The sequence below is a fragment of the Dromiciops gliroides genome, chromosome 4, assembly GCF_019393635.1.
Source record: "Dromiciops gliroides isolate mDroGli1 chromosome 4, mDroGli1.pri, whole genome shotgun sequence".
Taxonomy (NCBI): domain Eukaryota; kingdom Metazoa; phylum Chordata; class Mammalia; order Microbiotheria; family Microbiotheriidae; genus Dromiciops; species Dromiciops gliroides.
The window spans coordinates 230,537,588-230,553,247 of NC_057864.1; the positions used below are offsets into that span (position 1 = coordinate 230,537,588).

Consider the following 15,660-nt stretch of genomic DNA (forward strand, 5'->3'; position numbering starts at 1 on the left):
AAATATTCAAGTTTCCTTCCATCTTTCCAGCATTTTTTTCAACACCTGATCTGACACTGATCTCAGATGAGAGGGGTTAAGAGAATAAAATGGAGAGGGTCTCTGACCAGAGATCTTTGGTTTAAACAATTTTTTTCTCTTTTCATGGTCAGAAATGTCAAGGAAGGGTTAATAATAAGTGGTTGCTGGTAGCAAGAGTTTATTCCAGGGGGCAAAGCCAAGATGGCAGAAGAAAGGCATTAACTTCATGGAGCTCCGCACACATTACCTCTAAATAATGCCATAAATAATGCCCAGAGCAGCAGAACCCACAAAAGGATGGGGTGAGATCATTTTCCAGCCAAAGACAGATTAGAAGGTTGGCAGGAAAAGTCTGTTGTACTGGCTGAGAGTGGTGCCCAGCCCCTCAGCCGTGCCATGTAGATCCAGCCCAACATCATGCTGGGCAGACCCAGCCCCAGGCAGGCCATGTTAGAGGAAGCTGTAGCTACTTCTGGAACTCAGCTCATGGACCAGTGAGGGGAAGACAGCAGGGGTCTCTGTTGGCACTGAGGCAGAACATTGTTATGTTCCCCTTGCTCAGGAAGCAGGAAGCAGTCTTGAGAGCTGTGGCTCAAGTGGGGAAGGGCACAGGCACACCCAAGCTTGCAACCACAGTGGACCAGATTTCTGTTCCCGGGTTAAAAAGCAAGCAGACCTGAGGTAACTTACAGACCAGAGCACAGGTCAGAGAAGTATAGAACATGCCTCTCCTCAAATCATACCACCTTGGGCCCTCTGAAGCTTGGGACAGTGCATCCTGGAACAGTGCCCCACTTTAAGAAAAACTTAAAAGTCAAGAAATAGGTGAGGAAAATGAACAGAAAAAACACAGACCATGGAAAGTTTCTTTGGTGACAAGGAAGATTAAAATAAACCCTCAGAAGAAGATAACAAAGTCAAAGTTCCTACATCCAAAGCTTCCAAGAAAAATATTAATTGGTCTTAGGCCATAGAAGCACTCAAAAAGGACTTTGAAGATAAAGTAGGAGAGGTAGAGGAAAAAATGGAAAGAGAAATGAGAGTAATGCTGGAAAGTTGTGTAAAAAAAAAAAAGCAACGGCTTGAAAGGCCAAATGGAAAAGGAGATACAAAAGCTCTTTGAAGAAAATAATTGCTTAAGAATTAGGATTGAGCAAATGGAAGCTAATGACTTTATAAGAAATCAAGACAAAATAAAGCAAATCCAAATGAATTAAAAAATAGAGGGCAATGTGAAATATCTCCTTGGAAAAACAGCTGACATCAAAAATAGATCTAAGACAGATAATTTGAAAATTATTGGACTACCTGAAAGCCATGATCATAAAAAAGAGCTTAGACATCATCTTCCAAGCAATTGTCAAGGAAAATTGCCCTGACATTCTAGAAGCAGAAGGTAAAATAGGAAAGTGAAAGAATCCACTGATCATCTCCTGAAAGAGATCCCAAAAGGAAAACTTCCAGGATATTATAGCCAAATTCCAGGTTCCCAAGTCAAGGAGAAAATATTGCAAGCAGCCAGAAGAAACAATTCAATACTGTGAAGCCCACAGTCAGGATAACACAAGATCTAGTAGCTTCTACATTAAAGGATTGCAAGGCAAGGAATATGATATTCTGGAGGGCAAATGTTTGCACATGGACCTGAGTGTATCAGCACTTAAAAAAAAAAAGGTGCTGGCATGCCATTATTAAAGGATATCCATCTTACCAGAGTGATCTGAGATGAAACATTGGGTTTTTCCTCACAAAGAAAAGGAAGGCTTGATCAAAGGAGAGCTCAGAATGGATTGGAGCAGGAAGAGGCCTCATGGACTCCCCAGACAAGGAGAAGCTGGACTCCCAGAGAAATCTCTGGTGGTATCTAGTCCACTCTCACTGGTTCTGGAAGAACCAATTGGACAAGTTCCATGTCTAATCCCACTGCTGCCATCAAAAATGTCAACCAGACTTTTCCAGAACTTGTCTCTAACCTATGTATGGCCAGAGCTGCACAAAATAGGCAACAGACAGGTGTCAGGAATTAGAGATAAAGTTTATTTTCTAAGTGAGGAAAAAGGCTTGCAAGCAAGGTGGAGCTATAGACACATTGCTGGAGCCCCACCCCTAGTGGGGAGAACCCAAAGTAGTGTGGGGAGATCTCAATAATTATACTAATGACTTTTCAGTATGTTGTACCCCTAACAATGAGGGAGCAGCAAGCATGTGACAAGTTTGATTCACTGCAGGACATTTGGACTTTGTCCATCGTTTGTCTTTGACCAGAGAACACCTGATGAATTGGTGACTAGCCCAGAGAGTGAGATCATCTAGAGGGTAATCACAAAGGTTTGTTGTCCTGGCCCAAGCTCAGGGCACAGCTTGCCTTGCTGGGCATTAGCTCTGGAAACAGGGAGTCTACTTTTACTTTATCAGTATGTATTAGAGTTAAATCTTGAACCAACTTAAGAGCAACAGATCCCTATTTAAAAGATATTTCTTGTTGTTGAGATATTCAAGCTAACAGAAACCACTGTCTTTCTGAGTTTTGACTGACTTTCTGCATAAAAACTCCAGAATGTTGAGTTTTATTATTTATTATTCAATATAATATATTATTATATGTAATATTATTTTATAACAATTTATATGTTATTTTATTTTATATATATTATATATTTTATATCAATTATTATTTTATAACAATGTATTATTTAATATATTTATCATACTTAATTATAATTCCTTAAATTTTTAATAATTGATTTTTGTTTCAGGACAAATTTAAAACTAAAAAAGAATAATGAATGTTTTGGGGAAGAATATATATGCACTTAGTAAGTACAGAGGATTAAACTGTTATTAATTATTCATTTTTAAAACTAAATATTATTTTGTAACAGCAAGAAAAACAATTGTACCATGTCCTAAGTTATCAATAGAGGAACTTTCTTACATGAGGTAGAACCTCTTGAGAATGTAATTTGACTTGCTTTTCAATTTTTTAATTCAGGTTAACTGTTTGAATGAAGTATTTTACCATTCAAGGGAAAATGTCAAGAGCTGTAGGTCTCAAGAAAGCTATAGGTAAGGTCATACCAAAAAGCAGTAATTATCAAAACAATCTGGTATTGGATTAGAAATAAAGTGGTGGGGAGCCTTACATACAGCAGAAGCAGCAGCTGCAGCAGCAGAGACTGAGCTGCATGGCCAAGATGTGTGACTTCATGGAAGACCAGACTGCTGAGTTCAAGGAGGCCTTCCAGCTTTTTGATCGCATGGGGGATGGAAAGATCTTATATGGCCAGTATAGGAATGTGATGTGGGCCCTGGGACGGAATCCCACCAATGCTGAGGTGCTCAAGGTCTTAGGTAATCCCAAGAGTGATGAGATGAATGTGAAAGTGCTGGACTTTGAGCAACTTTCTGCCAATGCTGAGAATAAGGACCAGGGCAAATATGAAAACTATGTAGAGAGGCTTCAGGTGTTTGATAAGAAGAGAATGGCACAGTCATGGGGACTGAAATACGGCATGTACTCATCACTCTGGGTGAGATGATGACTGAGGAAGAAGTGGAAGTGTTGGTGGCAGGGCATGAGGACAGCAACAGTTGTATCAACTATGAAGAGCTAATCTGGATGGTGCTGAACAGCTGAGAACAAAAGTCCCCTTTCCACAAAGAATCCCTAACTCTAAGTTGTGAAAATGATTCTCTTGCCCTGAAACAACTAACTACATTGTCAGGGTTACCATATCCTTCCTTCCAACCCCCACCACATGTCCTCTTGGCCTACCTGCTCTCTGCTTTCACCAAATTAAACTTGCTAACTGCTCCTAAAAATAAATAGATAGATAACAAATAAATGATGATGAATAAATAAATAGTTAGATAGATAGATTAATGATAAATAAATAGATAAATGAGTGAATGGATGGATGGATAGATAGATAGATAGATAGATAGATAGATAGATAGATAGATAAAATAAAAAATAAAGTGATGGATCAATGGAATAGATTAGGTACAAATTACTTTATAGTAAATGACCATAATAATCTAGCATACTGATTAAACCCAAAGATCCAAACTTTTGGAATAAAAACTCATTATTTGAGAAAAATTCCTGGGAAAACTATATACCAAGATAAATTCAAAATGGGTAAATGATTTACACATAAAAGGTAATACTAGAAACAAATTAGGAGAGCATGGAATAGTTAATCTGTCAGATCTCTGGATAAGAGAAGTTAGGATCCAAAGGAAATAACTGGACAATAACAATAGCAATAAAACTTATTTTAAAAAAAGATAGTCTGGGAAGTCATGTCAACTTTATTGGAGAGGAGACAGACTAATAAAGAAAGAACAATGAGAAAAATTATTGTCCTAATTCAATCAGTGTGGTATTAAGAATATGGATTAAGGAGGTGACTATAAAAGGAGATAATGGAAATAATTAAGAATTGATGTTATTTTAAGAGTATCGAAGGTTGTGAAGGAGTTACAAATAATTTCCAAGATTTTGGCAAGATAGACTGGGATTGTGATCTTTAGGAATATTGGTAACATTGTTTTTTCAAATGGAGGACCAAGTTCTATTGTCATGAAAAGACTTGTTATGTTTGTCCTTTCATTCTGAAGAGGACCTGATGTCATGACCTACAGTGAATTGGATTTAAGTGATTTAAATTAAAATTAAATTAAATGTAAATGATTTAAGATTTAAACTGAATTTAACTGTTGCAAAGTCACCAACCCTCACTTTCTCCTCCAAAGCCATCTCACTCCAGTGGGAATATATACATCAGGATGACTGGAGATCGTCCCAGATGTTTAAGCGCAATTTGGGTTAAGTGACTTGTTCAGGGTCACACAGCTAGTAAGTCTCTGCAGTCAGATTGAATTCATGTCCTCCCAACTTCAGGGCCAGTGCTCTATCCATTGTGCCACCTAGTTGTCCAAGGGATCAAAGAATAGTCAAACATGGAAGAAGAAGAAGTGAATTCTACCATACTCCACTGCCACATTGATGAATATCTTTTGGGTGTCTCTTGGGTATTCATTATTGTTACTCCAACTTTTAAAGAACAAGATTTCCTAAGAGAAAATAATAAGGATGTTTGTGGGTTCTACAGAGGGGGGGAGAGGAAAGAGTAGGGAGAACAGGTTTCAAGGCCTCTGTTGATTGATATCTTCCTGTACAAACAAAGGTTCAATAGTTGAATATTCTGTAACCACTTAGTCCCTAGCCCTTTTGCTATTTAATCTTTGCTAATCCTTAATGAAGCTGTCATTTGTCATTTGGCTATTTAATCCATGCTAATCCTTAATGAAGAACCTGGGGCAGAGGAGTGTTAATGTGATTTTTTTATATTTTCATTTTAAAAACTCTCTCCCTCCCAGCTCCCACTGAAAACTCAAAAAAAAAAAGTTAGAAATCTCTATAGTCAAGCAAAGTAATTCCTGAATTAGCTATGCATCTCTCCCCTCAAATATGTTTCAGTGTATTAATACTTGACCTCTTTATCTCTGGAAGTAGATATCATGATTCATCATGAGTTCTCTGGAGTTGTAGTTGGTTCCATTGTTTATCTTTTGTCTCGTGTTGTCTTGTATATTTGGTAGTATATAATTGTTCTCCTGGTTCTGATTACTACACTTTGCATAAGTTAATACAAGTCTTCCAAGTTTTTCTTAAACTATATCATTTACCATCTTTTTTTATATCACAGTATATTCCATCACATACATATACCATAACTAGTTCAATTATGCCCCAATTTATGGGCACCTCTTTCAGTTTTCAATTCTTTTCCACCACCAAAAAAAAAAAAATGCTCTACATATAGCTTCAACTGAGCTTTCGTTGGTACTTACCCATTTCTGATTAGCTGTCCTTTTCCTATCTCTGTTCTCTTTTGAGTATGGCTATAGTGGTTTTGTTACTAAGTCAAAGAGTATGCACAGCTTAATATGTTTTTGGCACCTGTATTCAAGCAGGGCTTCTTAAACTTTTCCCACAAGAAACCCCTTTTCACCAGGGAGATTTTTATACAACCTTGGGTATATAGGTATATAAAATAGGTATACATAATATTTTTACTGTTGCCAAATTTTTTCGTGAACCCCACATTCAATTTTGTGACCCCATATGGGTGGGGACCCACAGTTTAAGAAGTTAGGTATTAATACCACATACCACATACCACATTTTACCACAATCTTTCTAGGATTTTGTCTGTTTACTTTTGTCAACTTTGCCAATCTAATGGTATGTCAGAATTGTTTTAATTTTCATTTCTCTAATCATTGCTGATTTAGGGACATTTTTTCATATGTCTATTAATAGCTTTGATTTCTTGCTCTAAAAACTACCTATTCATATTTTTTAAATCATTTTTCAATTGGGGAATGGTTTGTTTTTCTTTTAAATATGAATCATTTCCCTATATATCTTAGAAATAAGACCTTTATCTGAGAAACCTTACTGCAAAGACCGCCCCCCCCCAAAATTCCTGCCTCTCTTCTAATTTAGCTTCATTGATTTTGCTAGTGCAAAAAATGGTTTTGTGTATTCAGAATTGCCAGTTTCACTTCCAATTTCACTTCTCTGTCTTTTGTAAGGTCCTGAAGAAAGTAACTTCTCCCATAATATGTTTCTCTGGCTTTTCTTCCTATCTAGAATGATCCTTCTCTTCATCTGTTCTTTCTAACATCTCTCCATATAAAAGTGTAAACTGTTTAACTTTGTCATTTATGACTGTATGCTCAGTTGTAGTTGTCCAGTCATTTTTCAGTCATGAATTGTGACTTTTTGTGGAATTGTGACTCATTTGGAGTTTTCTTGGCAAAAATACTGGATTAGTTTGCCATTCCCTTCTTGAGGCAAACAGGGTTAAGTGACGTGTCCAGGTTCACACAGTTACTAGGTGTCTGAGGCCAGATTTGAACATGGGTTTTCCTGATTTCAGAGCAAGTACTCTATTCACCATTTCATGTAGCTACCCAATTGTATGCTCATGTTTCCCCATTTTATGCTTCTCTGACTTTCATGTTTGTATGTCAAATTTTCTACTCACTCTGGTCTTTTTTTTATAAATAAAAACTAATTTATTACATTTTTTAAAAAAGAAAAGTAAGAGATAAGCCTGATTATTCACATAGAAAAACAAAGAGTGTCAAGATTAACTCTTGCAACTAGGACTAGAAGTCCTTTACTGTATCAACAAATTAGAAAAAAAAATCACCTACAATATAAAAATGGAATAAAATGATATGTTACCCTCTTAATGCTTTCCCTCAGCTACCCTCTCAATCTATCTTCCTGATTTTCTCTATCCCTTCACTAATCTTAGCTATTCAACTGGATAATTATTTATGCCTAGATTTGAAAAGGAAATCAGGGTTCAGAGCCACCAAATTTATATTTGACAAATACATACTCAACAATCCTAATCTATTCATATCACTCTGGTTTTTTTTTTATCAAAAATGCTTAGAAGTCCTCTTTCATTAAATATCCATTCTCCTCCTTTAGTAGTTTTTCTGGGTAAATTATTCTGGGTTGAAAGCTTAAGGTTTTTGTTTATTTGTTTTGGGTTTTTTGTTTTGCTTTTTGGAGTATCATATTTCAAGTCCTCTACACTTTTATAGTGCTGGCTACAAAATCTTGTATGATATTGATTGTAGCTACTGAATACTCAAATTCTTTCTGGCTTCTCACAGTGCATTTTTTTAAACCTAAGAACTGTGACATTTTCTTGGATTTACTGATGATAAAGTTCTCTGGTGTATTTTCTCAGTCCTTGTAGAAGAGTGGTGGTAGGTGACTTGGATTGTAATGCTTCCTTTTATTCCACTATCTTAACCTAGGTTCAAATCTTACCTCTGACTCATTCTGGTTGTATGACCCTAGGCAAGTTATTTAACTTCTCAGTGTCACAGGCAGTTCTCTAAGACTGTAAGTTATAGAATGGATATTGATCTGCCTTGGTATTTCTTCATGAGGAATTCTTACTTTGTAGCTGCTGACAAATATAACAAATCCATTCTAGTTAGACCCACTGTAAATTCAGTTTATCTAGCTTCAACTGAGCTTTCGTTGGTACTTACCCATTTCTGATTAGCTGTATACCATATTTCTCACTGTTCTGTTTCAAATATTTCTCTTTTCTATCATATAATCTCACCTATTTCTTTATTGAGAAGATGTAGGATATTCATTATGAACTTCATTTCCTTTTCTCTGTAATTCAAAAATTCTATATATGTATATTACAAATAATGGATTTGTATATATACATGTGTTAAAACATCATTTATAAATATTAAGAGTTTTATAAATATATTACATATTGAATTATATACATATTATGCATATATAGCATATGTATAAATATTCTATATATTCACCTATGCTAATTTTGTGGGTTTTTTATGAAAAACTAGAATTACCATTTGGATTTCTCTCCCTGAAGACCTATGTGATCTAGAACACCTTGTTACCTTCATTCACTAATCCAAAACAATAACACATATACAAATGTTCCCCTAATATGAAGGCTAATAACTATGAATCCATATAACTATATGTGACATACTCTTTAGGTTGTTGCAATTGTGTTTGTCTTTCCTCTTTTGAATGTAAGTTGATTTAGCTTGAAATAGGATAGTATTCAGTTCTAGAAACACATTCATAGCCCTATTTCAGTATCATATAATAGCATCTCTGTCCTATGGAATGGAATCTGTCCTTTAAAAGAGGAAAGGATTACTTTGTTTTAAAAAATAATGGTCAGTTGATATCATAGAAGAAAATAGATTTCATTTATTTTTTAGAATTCCTGTGGGATATGGGATTTATGAGTTCTCCAATTATACACTCTTCCTGAGTAAGAGAAATTTTTTTTTTCCCAAATCAGACATTCATTTCCCCTTTAGGGATCTGTGCTAAACTAAATTTATAGATACTGCAAAACTAAGAGGTGACTTTCCACTTTAGCATACTCTGTATTAGGTTGGCAGTTGGCTCATTCCCAGAATCTCTCTTACTATTGCTTTTGGCCCAAGTGGATTCTGACCTGAAGTCTGCTTCCAGCAGAAGAAATGTGCAGAGCTGGATTTTCTTCTTGATCAGATGAGTAATTACCACTAGCTTTAGCCAAATTTGAGATTTCTGGAGGTCATATATCTCTTCAGGGAAAAGGAGTAGGGACTGATAAGAGATTCTGCCTGGTCTCAGATTTGTAGAAGGGGTAAATGAGAGAATCTTTTTAAGAATTAGACGTGGAAAATCTATGGTCCATGATCACAGAATATTGTTTCCCTTAGCATTTCTAGTTGTTCAATGTCTAAGGTGATGATTAAGTAAGAGATCATTTTTTAACATCTATTAATTGAATTTGCCCTTGGTCATTTAGCTGGAGGTTCTATTTTATTACTATCATCCTAGGGGTCTGTCCCACATGGCAATACTTTTTTGTTTTTTGGCAAGGGCAATGAGGGTTAAGTGACTTGCCCAGGGTCACACAGCTAGTAAGTGTCAAGTGTCTGAGGCTGGATTGAACTCAGGTCCTCCTGAATCCAGGCCAGTGCGTTATCCACTGTGCCACCTAGCTGCCCTCACATGACAATACTTTTATGGTATATATTAAACTCCTCCAATGTGACAGTCTATAGTTTATCTTCCAGTTACCTCTAATAAAAACCTGTTGTAAAGTGGGGTAGATATAATATGATTGTTGCCAATTTCTACTATTCAGGGAAAAAAGGAGGATTGAATGAGTCTTTGTAAATTATATTGCAGTACTCAATTGCAAAGTAGTATACATTTGCTGTAGATGTCTTATTACCATAAACAATAGAAAATGATATGGCATAGTGGGAAAAAGACCAAGACCTTCAGTCAAGAAATCCTAGTTCATGCCCTGATTTTTCATTTACTTCTTGTAAAACATTTTGGAAAAGTTACTCAAAATTCAAATGATTGCTAATGTCAATTCCACATAGAAAATTCTCTCTTTGCATACCATAATCATTACCTTCATGTTATTTTTAAACAAATGAGTTAATGTAAATGATGATAATGTAAGAAAATTAAATCAATACATTGATAGGTAATGAAGTCACTGAATGTGTTCACGCAGACACTAGCCCACCACTTGTTGAGCATATGGCAGAATGGAATTCATGTACCTAGCAAAGGGTTGGACTAGATGATCATTAAGATCTCTTCCAAATCTCAGTTTCTATGAGACTTAAGTCATTAGGTCATTACTTTATATCAATTTCTCTATGGCCTATTATTAGCCTCAAATCTTTAATTCTTCTTTTAAAAATATAATTTGAGTGGATAGAGCACTGGCCCTGGATTCAGGAGGACCTGAGTTCAAATCCAGCCTCAGACACTTGACACTTACTAGCTGTGTGACCCTGGGCAAGTCACTTAATCCCAATTGCCTCACCAAATATATATATATATACTTTGGAGAGTTTATTCTAATAGCTTCAATGTTTGTTCCTCATAATGAAAACTGAAAATAAGCACAGGAAATAGTTGATTACCAATAGTGTATTGAACGTATTAGGTTTCTACAAGACCAAACAAATTAGTGCTGAGAGTTTAATAGCTCTGATTTCTTTAGTGTTTATCAAAACACAAAAGAATTTTTTTTCAGATTGCAAATCTAACCTTTATGGTATGAGGGGTGCATATACAGATAGGGTGATTATCCCCAAATTGGGCCAAATGCTTCCAGAATGGACTTTGATGCTCATTTTATTTTCTTTCAAAACCTAAATACCATAGAAAAATTTTTGGTGTTCTTGATTGTATCTTTGAAATATTTCTAACAAAGCTGTGATATAATTTAGCTGTGTTCTCTGTAGAGAGATTTCTGGAGTAGTTTCAAAGAGAAGCATCACACACTTGACCAAAACTAAAAGGATGTTTTTTTCTTTTACAAATATGTAAAAAAAACCAAAACCCTCTTCTCAATATTTATATCAGCCATCACTGTGTCCTTTCTAAGAGGTGTTCAAGAGAACTAATTGCAGCTGGACCTGAACTTCAGGAGGGGGATGGGTAAGTGGGTTATGGATGAAGCTCTATCATTCTCAATGTGCATCCTGCTTTGAACCACAAACTCAAATCATTTTACCCCTAATTAGTATCCATGTGATAATAAATACAAACACAAATTATGTGAAATATATAAATATCCAAAGACATAGAATTATATGAATCTATATTTCTAACCATGCAAAACTGATCACTGCTTCAATTTTTTTAATTTCTCAAGGATCAAAAGGGAAACCATAGACAATTAAAATAGACTTCTATCCAAGTTATTACTCTATAACTTAAACTAACCATATTTCACCCTTCTGTGCCTTCAAGCCTTTTATTTATTTTTTTTACTATTTAAAAAAATACACTGAATTCCAGTTAAAAACCTAGACAACCAAAATTAATCTCAACACAGATTCCACGAGTAGAATTATCATTCATTTCTGTTGTCACTCCCTAATCCTCCGCAACCATGTGTCAGTGTTTAAGTTTCTGTGACAAAAATTGGGCAATAAATTCAAGTTTATCTGTGATTTTCAGCTGCACTCATGTCAATGGAAAAGTCCTATTTGTTAGCAAACACTAGTAAGATGGCAAAAATGTCATCTTGAAAGCCCATTCTCTGTGAATATTCACATCAATTATTCTCAGATCACATTCGCTCCTCTGCCATTATCAACCACAACAATCAATCCTTGTATATTATGGAAGTAAAGGTGCCATAGGATTGCATCTTGTCCTGGTTACCTGCACCCCCACACTGGGAAGCTAATGTTTTTATATTCTACAAATTTTTTTTTTACATTGAAACCTATAGTGAGAATAATAGTTACTATTTCAACCCGTTTCAGTTTTCAAAATAGTTTTATTTCTTGCAGCATTCAAACCAACTACTAGGATCCATATTTCTTATTTGCCAAAGAACCCATCTTGTAAAAGTTAGTGAATATTCCTATTCTGTGTTATATGTTGAATATTGGCCAATGAAACCCATAAGCAGCTGCTGCTCCTATCTTTCCCCACTCCAGGCATTGGTTTCTCTCTTCTACCTATTCTATCCTTTTAAAAACAACTCTCCCCTATTCCTAGAGTAAATATTATAATCAAATGATTATTATTATTTTTATTTAGGAGATAGAAGGGACTTGAGAGGTTGTCCTTATTCAATCAATTTCATTTTTGCATATGAGGAGCAATACTAAATTGCCATTGGTTTCTATTAATTGTGAAGCTTTTTGAGAGTTTGACCAGATCAAACCTGTTTGTTCCCAATTGTCTACATGCCTATTTGTCTCTTCATGAACTCTCATAATAGGTCATCTTTATTGAAATAAGATGATGAAATTATAGCAAAGGGGTTAGGATTATGTATTAGATAACACTTTAAGAATGTAACCACATAAAAAAATTTTTTAAATGTTTTAAATAAAATTAAAAAAAATTTTTAAGAATGCAGCCATGTTTTATATGCACATATCTACATAAATGTAGATATAGCCATACACATGTACATATACATATATACTTGTAAATTCATTCTAATGTTCTGACCCACATGTCAATACCTAAGATGACCTCATATATTTTATCTTCGGACAATTGTTGTAGTGTAGTGTATTATGTTCTCCAAAAATGGTTTGACATGGAAAACTGAAATGAAAATATCAAAGCAGGGCAGCTAGGTGGCACAGTGGATAAAGCACCAGCCCTGGAGTCAGGAGGACCTGAGTTCAAATCCGGCCTCAGACACTTAACACTTACTAGCTGTGTGACCCTGGGCAAGTCACTTAACCCCAATTGCCTCACTAAAAAAAAAAAAGAGACCTGAAAATATCAGAGCAAAAATAACTAATCTAATATAAAAATATGATGCAATGGCTTTTTCAAAAGCAAAAATATGCCCATTACTAATAGTAATGATAGTGTTTTTTATAAAGCATGTTCATTACAATAACCTTGTAAGGTAGGTAGTGATTCAATTAAACCAAATTTATCAAGCATTTATTATACACCAACTATTAAGAAAGATGTTAGGGGATTAAAAAAAAACCCAACAAAATAGTCCTGGCCCTCAATGAATTAACAGTTTACTAATTGTTTTACCTAATTGTAAGGAATTAATTGTGATTTGGGGTTTTCATAACCCTATCTATGCTTCATTATGGTCAGACTGAAAAAAAATGTAAGCTTAAAAGCCTAAGAGAGGATGGGCGTGTACTTTGAGAGATAATTGAACAAACAAGAGGAACTCTAGCCACAGGGAACATTTATTGAGTCAAAATATTGAACGAAATAACTAGCCTTTCTCTAATAGCTTTTCCATGCCCACGTGGTTCTGGCTAGATTATAATGGGGCCAGCCCATGTGGGTGTGCTGAGCAGAGACTTGGCATGACTAAGAACCGCCCCTCCCCTTCCTGTGGAAAAGTCAGTTAGATACAGTTGAGATTCGGTTAGGGGGAGTGAGAAAGAGTTAGGAATAAAGGCAGATAGAGAGGGTTCTGAGGGAAATGGGGAAGGAAGGCAGACATTTAGAGGAGCTGCTGGTGTTTGACCTTCTGACAAAAACAGAAGAGACTGTACAGCTGATTCTCCTTAAAGCTACAGATTTTAAGTGTTGGTGAGTTTGTGTGTTTTTTGAGGAAAAGCTAGCTCTTTGGAGCTAGCTGAGCTGGAGGCAGGTTTGGGTGCCTGGGGCCTTTTTCCCCAGAGATTTATACATTGTTTCTAGTTCTATTAATCTCACTTGTGTGATTCAGATATTGTTTTAAATTTGTTCCCAATAATAAACATGTTTTGTTTTTTAAAGAGGCTGTTTCTTTACTTACTTCAATATTAAGGCGAGCTGCCCAATTAACTCTTCTCATACTAAATTTGGCCCTTACATAATAATGGATCAGATATTCCACCATTAGTAGTTTGAGCCATTCCCTGGTTATAGTGATTTAGAAATGGAGCTAACCAGCATAACAGTAACATTGACAGACTGTGTGGACATGTTATAAAGGAGCTGTTGCTGAAAAGTAAATATGTGCTCTTATCTTGATTGGAATCTTTTTAATGAAAGATAGTAGAGTAAAATGTTGGTTACATAGAAGAAGAAAGGCATTATATTAATATACATACATATTGCCTTTCCTATAAGAATGTAAGTTCCTTGATGGCAGGGAAAATTTTGCTTTATTCTTTATATCCCAAGATCTTAGTATAGTGCTTTGCACATAGCTTGCTTGATTAATGAGATGCCCTCTCCTGCTCCATTCTTACCTAAGGATTCTCTGATGGATGGTGTTCAGTTCATCTGCCTGCTTTTTCTTCTGTGACTGTCTCAGCAGGGGAGATCAAGGGCAATATGGAGAAGAGGAATTGGACAATGGTGACAGAGATCATCCTTGTAGGAATCCCCACTACTCCAGCCCTGAGTGGCCTCCTCTTCCTACTATTTTTATTGGCCTATTTGGTGACTGTTTTAGGCAACTTCCTCATCATCACACTGATCTGGGTAGATCATAGACTGCATTCACCTATGTATTTCTTCCTCAGCCACCTTTCCTTCAGTGAAATCTTAACCACAACCTGTGCTGTTCCTAAGATGCTGGTTGATTTTCTATCTGAGAAAAAAACTATCTCCTTTGCTGGATGCTTCTCACAATTTTATTTCTACTTCCTTTCTGGATGTACTGAGTTTATCCTTTTTGCTGTCATGTCTTATGATCGCTATATTGCCATCTGTAGTCCCCTTCAATATCCCACTATCATGACCCATCCACTCTGTGTTCGTCTTGTCATCCTATCCTGGTTAGGTAGTTTTCTGCTCATCCTCCCATCTACTATCCTTAAGGGAGGGCTGCCATATTGTGGACCCAATGTGATTGACCACTTCTTCTGTGATAGTGCTCCCCTACTACACCTTGCATGTGTTGACATCAGAGCTATTGAACTGTTGGACTTCCTCAGTTCTCTTGTACTACTCATTAGCTCACTAACACTAACTGTGGTTTCCTATGCCTACATTATTTCCACAATTCTGAAGATACCCTCAGGTCAAGGTCAACGCAAAGCATTTGCCACTTGTGCCTCACATTTCACTGTGGTATCCTTAGGTTATGGAATCTCCATCTTTGTCTATGTTCGTCCCTCACAGAAAAGTAACCTTCATTTTAATAAAATCCTCTTTGTCCTCTCAAGCATTGTAACACCCCTACTGAACCCCTTCATCTTCAGTCTGAGGAATGAAACAATGAAAGAGGCATTAAAGGATACATCAGGAAAGATCCAGACCTTCCTAAAGGGCCTAAAGTTAAATTGATTTGCTGTTGATCGCTATTCTATTCCTGGACATCGACAAACTTGCCTCTGAAATATAATGTCCAGCCAGATATAGAAATGGGGCATGATCAGCATCCTGATAATAATTCAAATGTTAGAATGTTCCAGCTGGAAAAGACCATAGAGAACATCTAATGCTATACTATCATTTTACCAGTGAGGAAACAGACACAAAGTTGTGAAATAGGAATAATATCTTGGAGTTCAAGAATACCACTTTTCTGGATGTTAATATGTATCCAGAACCCAGCCCAGTGCTCT

The 15,660-nt window shown here is 35.9% G+C and overlaps 1 protein-coding gene across 1 annotated transcript; it reads left to right on the plus strand.

Annotated features, from left to right (window-relative positions):
• Positions 1-14,422: 14,422 nt before the first annotated feature.
• LOC122754892 (olfactory receptor 6M1-like) lies at positions 14,423-15,379 on the plus strand. The gene has a single exon (XM_044003329.1). The coding sequence runs from the start codon at positions 14,423-14,425 to the stop codon at positions 15,377-15,379; it is 957 nt and encodes a 318-aa protein (XP_043859264.1).
• The last annotated feature ends 281 nt before the right edge of the window (positions 15,380-15,660 follow it).